The sequence below is a fragment of the Barbatula barbatula genome, assembly GCF_947034865.1.
Source record: "Barbatula barbatula genome assembly, chromosome: 7".
Lineage (NCBI taxonomy): Eukaryota > Metazoa > Chordata > Actinopteri > Cypriniformes > Nemacheilidae > Barbatula > Barbatula barbatula.
Window position 1 is genome coordinate 8745295 of NC_136770.1, and position 10045 is coordinate 8755339.

Genomic DNA, 10045 nt, shown 5'->3' on the forward strand with positions numbered 1-10045 from the left:
TGTGACAGCTTGATTTGTAATACTTTAAGAAGTTTTTTATGTAATAAACTAAATATATAAGAGTAGTGTTTAAAAGGGATACATCTACGACCGGAAGTTATACAAAATATCGACATATTACAATAGGTAAATAAAAATTACAATAGATTACATTAGCTAACGCCTACCCCTACCTTAAACCTAATCTTACAATAATAAAAAATAGTAATTAACTATTGCTAGTGTGACAAATATTATGCTGTATTGAAGTGCGCATGCCCAGTGGAGGTAGCCGTATACCTTCTAGCCAAAACCGGCAAAAGACAGACGCGTAGAGATGACGGAAATGTATTCCTCCAATTGGAGCGCCATATCTTGATTTTCCTAGCCAATAGAAGTCAACAGCCCTGGTAGCTGCTTGATGACGCGTGTGACCTAAAGCACATAACCGCGTGAAAATGGTAATGGTTTTTGTTATGCATGTCGTATTTTAAATGTAATTACTACATCTTGTTTTACATTATTTATGATATTCAATGCTGGTAACTGATTTTAAGTGTTAGTCACTGTTGAATAATGCTGGAGCCATAGCGCTACAGCAGTGCAACTAGCTCTCTAGGCAACGTAAGCCCGTCTAGTCGCAAATTTCGTATTATAAATATTCGTATTCGTATTAACATCAATTTCTGACGATGTATATGATCATTTGTTTAATGACTTCTGTGTGTGCTTGTAAATTGCTGTTTTAATCAGTATTTTTCTTATAAGTTTTACAGTATTTCACTCTGCGAGTCTATGTTTTGTTCTGCTGATCAGGCTATAACTTTTCGAAAGTTTAAGAACACATTTATTTTCTCAGCTCTTCTACTCCTTCTTCAAGTCGCTGGTTGGCAAAGATGTTGTTGTGGAACTCAAGAATGACTTGAGGTGAGCACACCGACCTTTCGATCCATTTGTATCATATATTTTAAAACTGGAGATGCATGTGGCTGGTAGTCTACTGTAAATGGTAACTAATTCTATATGTAAACTTTCCAGCATATGTGGAACATTGCACTCAGTAGATCAGGTATGGAAGCAGGCTCTTCGTGTTTTATTAAATATAGCAGTCTGGTTAATTTGTGGTTTGAAAATTAAACTGGCTAACCCTTTACAGTATCTGAACATCAAACTGACAGATATCAGCGTCACTGATCCAGAGAAATATCCCCACATGGTAAGCATTATTTACTAGGTTTTTTTATTGCCTAAATGGTGAACATTCTTTCCTTGTAAACAGGACAACAGTTTCATGCTACGTCAGTGCAATTCACTGTCAGATACTAGTGTGGTGTTCTTTTCTCTCAGTTGTCAGTGAAAAACTGCTTTATCCGTGGCTCAGTGGTGCGATATGTTCAGCTTCCTGCAGATGAGGTGGACACACAACTGCTGCAAGATGCTGCACGCAAAGAGGCCATGCAACAGAAACAATAAATGCTTTAAGTAGGAATAGTTTCAGTTTGTTCCAATGTTTCCAAACATTGTGTGTAGAGTGTTGTTGTTTTTTATTTCCTTACCTATTCTTTTTACGTAAAGTTTGTAACTGGAAGTTTTTTCTCTTTTGGTCACAGGTCTAATACATAGGGCATGTTTTCCCCCTGATTAGACGTTATGCATCTGGGCTTTAAGTTTTTCAGTTTTAAAAACATTTTCTTCCATTGTTTCCTATTTGATTTAAAAAAGCTCTGCTGTTATGCTAATAAAATGTGCACAAATTATTGTTTGTAAATCTTATAATTTAGTAAAGTCCTAGTGCAGGTGATCTGGTATATATCATTGTATAATTTTTTTTATATGCATGTTTAATTCATAATCATTATCAGACTTTGTCCACAATATAGGTAATAGACTATGCACGATGGTGTCTTCTGTTTTCTCTGAGTCTGCTCCGTTACATTTGGCGCACGTGTCCATAGGAAACAATTGATGTTTCCACTCAAGATGCACCTTGGATTATGGTCAACGATGTGTGTCAAATTATCCAAACACTTCATAACACATCCACAAGCAAAAACGGAAATGCTTCAGGCTTTCCATTTCAAGCAACATTCACAAATATGAAAAAAGTACACTTTTTCCACTAACTTGAGGCTCAATCACAGAGGCACCCAATGATGCTGAGCTGTAGTGCTGTCAATTTGCTGAATTTCAAACGTTTTTTGTAAACTGCTCATTGTTTTTCCAGCGGCAGTCATATTTATGCCGATGGTCCGCTCCAGAGCCATAAGCAATTTTTGCTGGCCGTCCATTGTCGGTCCGCGGTTCATAATCGTTTAATCACGCTAGCCAAAATGTCCTTAAACATACACAAATGCATTACATTTATCAAATGCTTGTAACCGATGTTGCACAAATAGAAACATATAGTTAGCATTTGTACCCATACGAATAGTTATCCATGTTTTTTACAGTATTTCCAGTAAGACCATAGTAAGCACAAAAGCAACCAGTTAAACTATGATAGTTGTAGTAAAACCACAGTTAATCCAACAATAACCCTGGCTTTAGCATCCATATTATAAACTTTTCCCATGGTTTTCAAAAACTTACCACAGCACTCCAGCATTCCTATATTACTTAGGTTTTGATAAAAAGTTTCTACTTATGTTTGAAAAAAGAATAAATAAACAGGATTTGATTGCAATATGACATGATGGTTGTACCAGGTTAACTGTCTTAAGGGTTTAGCCATTTTTAAAATACAAATAATTTCAAAGCAGCTTTACAGAAAATGCATGTTAAATGTTAAAAATTATATATACTTTTATCAGCCAGCAGCTATATTACTCACTATCATAATATCTTCTGGCAACAAATAATGTTCATATCTCAATAGCTTTAAGATAATACAAGTCATGTTCAAATAACAAATATTATTGTAGGGTAAATTTGCAGATTGTTAACCCACTTTGTACTGGTACAATATCTATAATATATGTAAATGAACAATATTTGAATGATGCAAAACACATTATCCAGCAGAGTTTTGTGGACAAATAAAAGGGAATATATCAATACGAGTAACTAAAAAAAAAGTGTAAACATTGTCTCTTCTTGCAGAAGTATTCATCTCCCTTCATTTTATTCACATTTTGTTATGTTGCCGCCTTATCTTAAATAATTGTTTTACATTAATCTAAACTCTATGTTCAATAATGTAAAAACAAAAAACTGATTTGTGACTTAGAACTTTAGCAAATTTATTAGAAATAAAAACTAAAATAAGTACATTGCATAAGTATTCATACCCTTAACTCATTAGTTGGTCCATAAGCCACTCTTGCAATATTTTGGCTGTAGGATCATTTTCATGTTGGAGAAGGAACCTTCTACCCTGTCCGAGGTTATGAATGTTCTGGGCTAGGTTTTCATGATAATTTTCTCTGTACTTTGTGCCTTTGAGCATTTCCTCCACTCTGACAAATGCCCCAATCCTTGCAGCTAAAAAAAAGAGAAACTGAGATTCGTTAGACCAGATAATCTTGTTGGTGACAGTTTGAAAGATATGTTTTTGCATATTTCAATGTATTTATGTTTCTTCATTGAGCAAAGGCTTGAGTCTGGCCACTCTGCAACAAAGCCCAGATTGGTGGAGTGTTGCAGTGATGTTTGTCGTTCTGCTAGTTTATCCCATCTCCATATATGATCAGGGAGCTCAACCAGAGATATCATCAGCTTCTTGGTCTCCTCTCTAACAGAGACCCTTCTCTATCGATGGCTCAGTTTGGACAGGAGGTCAGCTTAAGTAAGAGATCTGGTGGTCCAAACTTCTTTAATTAAGGATTAATGGAGGCTACATGCTTCTGTGAACCTTCGATACAGCAGCTTTTTTCAGAAGTCTTCCCCAGTTCTGTGTCTTGATACAAGTCTCAGAGCTCTACTGGCAGTTCTTTTGACCTCATGTCTTGGTTTTTACTTTGATATGCATTTTCAGCTGTTGCACCTTTTATTGAGAGGTATGTGCTGCTCCAAATCATACTTATTCAGTTGAATTTGCCACAGGTTAACTCCACTTGAAGCGACTAACATCAACAAGCAAAACTAATAACTTCTGAGCTCAATTTCAAGTGTCCCAGAAAAGGCTATTAATGTACTTTTCATTTTTAATCCATTTGCAAAGTTGTCACAAATCGTTTTTTAGTTTTGTTATTATAGTGCATGTAGTGAGTGTAGATTACTGTAATTTTTATTTAAGTCGTTTAAGATATGGCAGCAACATAACAAAATGTGAATAAAATGAAGGGGGATTAATACTTTTGTGACCAGGACGTTTCTGGAATGTTAGTCTAGCAAACCGTGGCTCGACTAGTAGTGACTACACAACCCCGAATTACCGGGGAAATAATCTAATAAACGGGACACAAGTCCATTTGCTCAAGAGAGGCAGGAGGCGTGAGTTCACAATTACATTTTTTTAAAGAAAACAATTAACCAAATAATAACAACTCACAATAAATTGTCACGATCCGTATACAAAAAAAGACGAAATAGGTAGTTCACTGCAGGGGCTGAGAGGCTCTGAAAGCAGGCTAGCTATAGCTGCATACGGCAGAAACACCACAATTAGAAAATCACGCTCCACTACAAATAGTGATCAGAAATAACACAGCACTAATAAGATTAGATTAGATTAGATTCAACTTTATTGTCATTACACATATACAAGTACAGTGTAACGAAACGTAGTAAATAAACCCCTAGTGTTAAGGTGAAGGCCGTGCAGCTACCACCACCGGCCCACTTCCAGGAAAACCTAGCTCCTGCAGAATAAAGAAATAAAGATAAACAATCCACTTAAAGACAGAAAACAACAATTTATGTCAAAACACACATTCAAGATGACGTGGTCACGTCACAAATTATATAAATAACACGACCATTTCACTGCGCTCAATCCATGCAAGAAGTCATTAAACAGCGATGATCATGCAGCTAAAGGACTGGTGACAGAACCAGCCAAATCCATACAAAGACGGACACATAAATAAAATCATGAAATAACAGAATCAAGAACCCTTTAAGGCCCACTAGAGCCTAAGACAGATCGTCTGAGCAACAGACGAGATGGGATCCCAAGTAAGTTCTGTTTCCCCCAAAGCAGCAGACGTGGCTCAATAAGCAAGGGTTACTTGACAGCAAGTTGTGAACATAGCTGCTCAACCTGGCTTTAACGAGAGCAAAGAGATTTCCTAAACAAATATTTATTAACCATCTAATTAAAACAATTGCAGATTAAAAAGAAACAGTAGCTAATTTACTCACCCTGATTGAATATCGGCACGCACACACACGCATACGTAACACAGGCACACAGTCATACGATGGATCTGTTAGCGAGTCAACAAACAGCTGGCATTCCGACACGCCCGACCAAGAGATGCCACACCGATGGAAGCCCCGAAAGCACACCACCCTAAAATGCATTGCAGATCATTCAAACAAACAAACTTCTCGAAAAGTTACGATACAACATTAAAACTTACAATGTGGATGTGTCGATGTCACCAAGAAAACAACGAGCAGCCTCAATGGCCAAGTGTCACACAAATACAAATAAAGAAAAATGCAACATCACCTAATACTAAAATCAAAACAACCCGCTGCACAGCTGAAACGTATACCTCCGCGATCTCTTGGGATGGGGCGGGCTTTCAACGATGACGCATCCCAGGAGGCATGAACACAGAGTCTATATATGCTAAGGGTGGTACCCCATTGGCTAAAATGATGTTTTATTAACGGGTCCCGTCCATTCCAGGCTCGGGCAATCTACCTCCAGGCTGGCCGGCAACTCTCAGGAGCCCTGGCTCACCCATACGTCTCCAGCGTGAGGCTGCCTCCGTTGGGGACACAACCGCTGGTCTCTGGACCACAATTCTTCGGCACCGCCGCTAGCGCGACAGGTCTCCGTTAGACACACAAGCGCCCGCCGTTAGATTCACCTTTCCCGCCCCGGGCTCTTGGTTCTCCAGCGTGAGGCTGCCTCCGCTGGGGACACAAGCGCTGTTCTCCGGACCACAATTCTTTAACAATGCTACCACCGCTACCACAAGCCTATCTCCATTAGACGCACAAGCGGCCGCCATTGGATTCGCTTTTCCCGCCCCTGGATCTTGGCCAGCGGCGCCGGAATTGATTGCTAGCGTGAGGCCCTCTCCGCTAGAGTCACGGGCCTCGGTCCCTGGGCCTCATATCTTCGGCGCCGCTGCCAACGCTAGCACAAGCTTGTCTCTGCACAACGCGCAAACGGCTGCCATTCTCTTCAACAGGCACGCCCCACGTTCTTATTTGCCACAGCCGCTGCGATGCCAGCGCCTCCACACGTGCATGCGATGGAACCTCCACCAGTCTCCAGCAGCATCAGAGCGCAGATTTTGGCAGAAGTCCAGGCTGCTGGCACCCGAAGCTGACCCCAAGCCTATTCCTGTACCACCTTATCCGTAGTTGATCTTCCAGTGAATCACCCACTGCAAACGCTTCTCGATGCCTCTCTCAATTCCATAACTAAGGCAGTTTCTCCCAGGACCCTGCAATCATACATCTGAGAAGCTTCAGATCGTTTCACCAGGCTTTCAGCATTCCCTTCCCAGAATTTTCTCTCCTCACAATTACCTCATACATCTCATTTCTCAACACTGCAAAAAACCTTCAGGCCAGCTCCATCAGAGGTTACCTCAGCGGACTCCAGTTCTTCCATAAATTGATTTTCAACTCTCCGTCACCGGCCATAGCAAGCTCCCAAACATCAGTGGTTATCCAAGGCATACGAAGATCTCAACCCGCCCGTCAGGACGCCAGGAGGCCCATTACCCTGGAGATTCTCACCAAATGCATCTCCACCCTCCGCAAGGGATATCACTCCATACATGTTGCCCGCACACTCGACGCCATGTTCACATTGGCGTTCTTCGGCTTTCTACGATGCTCAGAGATCACCACATCCAAATTCGACCCTTCGGTTCACCCAACCATGAATGACCTCCAATTCGGAGACGATTTCTTACTTTATTAAACAAAGTAAGACGGACCAGACCAGGAGAGGCCATTTCGTCTACGTTTTCAACATCCAGTCACCGATTCAGCCGTATCGAACCCTCCTAGCCTACCTTCGCTACAGACAACCCCGATCAGCGGCCTTATCGGATCCCCTCTTCATCGACGACTCTAATCGCCCGGCCTCACGCTTCTGGTTTCAGAAGCACCTCAAAGCCGTCCTGCTCCAATCTGGCATCCCAGCAGACAACTTTTCCGGTCACTCCTTCCGCATAGGCGCAGCTACCACAGCCGCCCAAAAGGGCCTATCCCAGCCGCAGATCCAAGCCCTAGGCCGATGGTCATCGGAGGCTTTTAGAAGCTACATCCGGACGGACCTGTCGCTCCTCAGGGAAGCCCAGCGAACACTCCTTTCCTGTATCATCTGATAGTCTCGGATGTTGGTTCAAACCTCAGCCACTCTGACGCATGACTCCCTGAAGATAGCATCACCTGCGGACCTATGGACTCAAGCAGGTGTCGCATTCACATTTACCAGTTGTCCAGCTTTTTCACCCGGGAACGCCTCCGCAGGAGATGGTTCTCACATCCGGTGCTCGGCTGAGCCGGTCTTCATTGCTGAAGGCGGCACCACCATACAGTTCGTTAACAAGGCAGCCAGCGCTTCCATCTCACGACGTTGTTCTCAAAGTCTCGAAGACTGCACCACTCGCCATGGAGACAGTATCGCAGCAGCAACCGCCCCCGCAGGGGCACGTGCTTCCAACCAGTGCTCTGCAGCACCAGTCACAACTTGCCATGAAGCCAGTATCGCAGTGACCGGCCCCGCAGGGGTCCGAGCCTCCCACAAGTGCTTTGTAGCAGCAGGCACCACCAGCAACGAAGCAGCGACCGCCCCCGCAGGGGCCCGAGCTTCCAACAAGTGTTCTGTAGCAGCAGGCACCACCAGTAATGAAGCCAGTATCGCAGCAGCGACCGCCCCCGCAGGGGCCCGAGCTTCCACAAGTGCTCTGTAGCAGCAGACACTACTAGCCATGAAGCCAGTATCGCAGCAGCGACCGCCCCCGCAGGGGCCCGAGCTTCCACAAGTGCTCTGTAGCAGCAGACACTACTAGCCATGAAGCCAGTATCGCAGCAGCGACCGCCCCCGCAGGGGCCCGAGCTTCCAACTAGTGCTCTGTAGCAGCAGACACTGCTAGCAATGAAGTCAGTATCGCAGCAGCGATAGCCCTAACGGGCCTTCATCCTTTTGTTTTTACTTAATTTCAGGTTGCACCTCCGTAACGCACAGCATGGCATTTTTGGGGGGTGTATGCGTACTTCGGCGGTTGTCCAGCTCTATTTTGCATTTGGGGGGTGTGTTCTGGGCTCGAGCCGGTTCCGAGCCTGGAGCACTTGCTCTGAGCAGGGTAGAGTGCTCCGGGTTCGGATAGATCCAGCGAGCTCGGAGCCCACTCCCTGCACAACACACAAAATATGCATAACCTTCATTCCCATGCTTTACCATCTATCCCAACAAGGAGCTGTTTAGCGGCGAGGGCGAACTCGTGATAATATAATAATATATGTCTCATATCTACCAACAGCGCTTTACCTTCCATCCTCGTGGTATTCACACAGTGGGAGGAGTTGAACAGAAAACAAACAAACAAAAATAACACTAGTCCGCCTGGGCCTCCTTACTAGGCCGAGATACCCTTCTTTACCGGGGGGCCTAGATAGGGTGGCCATCTAGTCCGGATTTTAAGCCCCCTGTACGGCGTCTGGCGCAGCCTCAAGCCGGACACTCATTTGTCCTCCTTTTTGGAGTTGCGCTGAATCGGCCTTAAAAAATGCGCTCTAAAACTTTTATTGGGAGGCAGCAGCATAGCGGCTGACGCCGTAAGATCTCCGGTCAATCAAATGATTGGCTGAAAGAGGTGTCAAATAAATATATGATATATAATTGGTTAAAAACGTAAACAAGCCTGCACGACGTGGAGGTGGAGTCCACGCACTGGCTACGTCACATCATAACGTTAACATGCCGAAACATCCGACATCATTTAATCCGGAATGGACAAATGAGGACGAATTCATATCAAAAAGCAGTAGAGATGCCATCCATGGATTTTGCAGACTATGTCGCTGTGAAGTGGATGTTAGTTGTAAAGGGAAAGCCGCCATTGACCGACATGCCACCACTGAAAAACAAAGTTAACCGATGAGCTGCTGGTACGTCTTCCCTTAGGTCTTAATTTCGATAGGCAATATCACCTCAGGATGACAATCTCAGCTGCAGAGCTTTGTAAAGTCTATCATACAGTCAAGCATCCCCAGGCAGTCATACAGGAGTGTCTTGAATAAATACAAATACTGTGAACAAACACTTTTTTGCCTCTTCTGTTACACATAGGTCTACATCAAGATATGTTGTTGATCAAATTGTCTGGCAATGAATAGAGTAGGCTATTTCAAAACCACTGTATCATGATACCATAGATATGATAGACAAAATTGTATTGTATTTACGAGTACACCAGATGCAGTTATTCTTGCCTCACTAAATGGCTTGGAGTGGATCAGTCTGTGGCACTGCTCAGGTGTTATGAGAACCCAGGTTGCTCTGATAGTGGCCTTCAGCTCTTCTGCATTGTTGGGTCTGGCATATCGCATCTTCCTCTTCACAATACCCCATAGATTTCCTATGGGGTTAAGGTCAGGCGAGTTTGCTGGCCAATTAAGAACAGGGATACCATGGTCCTTAAACCAGGTACTGGTGGCTTTGGCAGTGTGTGCAGGTGCCAAGTCCTGTTGGAAAATGGAATCTGCATCTCCATAGAGTTGGTCAGCAGCAGGAAGCAGGAACGTCCTGCTATACGGCTGCGTTGACCTTGGACCTCAGAAAACAGAGTGGACCAACACCAGCAGATGACATGGCACCTTAAACCATCACTGATTGTGGAAACTTTACACTGGACCTCAAGCAACGTGAAATGTGAGCCTCTCCTCTCTTCCTCCAGACTCTGGACTTTTTGATGATATTCTAATTATA

The 10045-nt window shown here is 43.5% G+C and overlaps 1 protein-coding gene across 2 annotated transcripts; it reads left to right on the forward strand.

Moving 5' to 3' along the window:
* Nucleotides 1-308: 308 nt before the first annotated feature.
* Nucleotides 309-1874, forward strand: smx5. 2 transcript variants are annotated; one of them, XM_079461005.1, is made up of 6 exons: nt 374-440; nt 839-906; nt 1018-1048; nt 1136-1195; nt 1327-1461; nt 1590-1874. In XM_079461005.1, exons 1-5 carry the CDS (start codon nt 438-440, stop codon nt 1450-1452), a joined length of 288 nt encoding a protein of 95 aa, XP_079317131.1. In that variant the 5' UTR covers nt 374-437; the 3' UTR covers nt 1453-1461; nt 1590-1874. The 2 variants fall into 2 exon arrangements, with proteins under 2 accessions (XP_079317130.1, XP_079317131.1); XM_079461004.1 differs by having other exon boundaries at nt 309-440; nt 1327-1874.
* The last annotated feature ends 8171 nt before the right edge of the window (nt 1875-10045 follow it).

Bases quoted from the DNA above. Each gene is read 5' to 3' on its own strand.
- smx5 (XM_079461004.1), top strand. The intron at 907-1,017 runs GTGAGCACACCG...TAAACTTTCCAG, and splicing joins GAACTCAAGAATGACTTGAG to CATATGTGGAACATTGCACT. The intron at 1,049-1,135 runs GTATGGAAGCAG...AACCCTTTACAG, and splicing joins CATTGCACTCAGTAGATCAG to TATCTGAACATCAAACTGAC.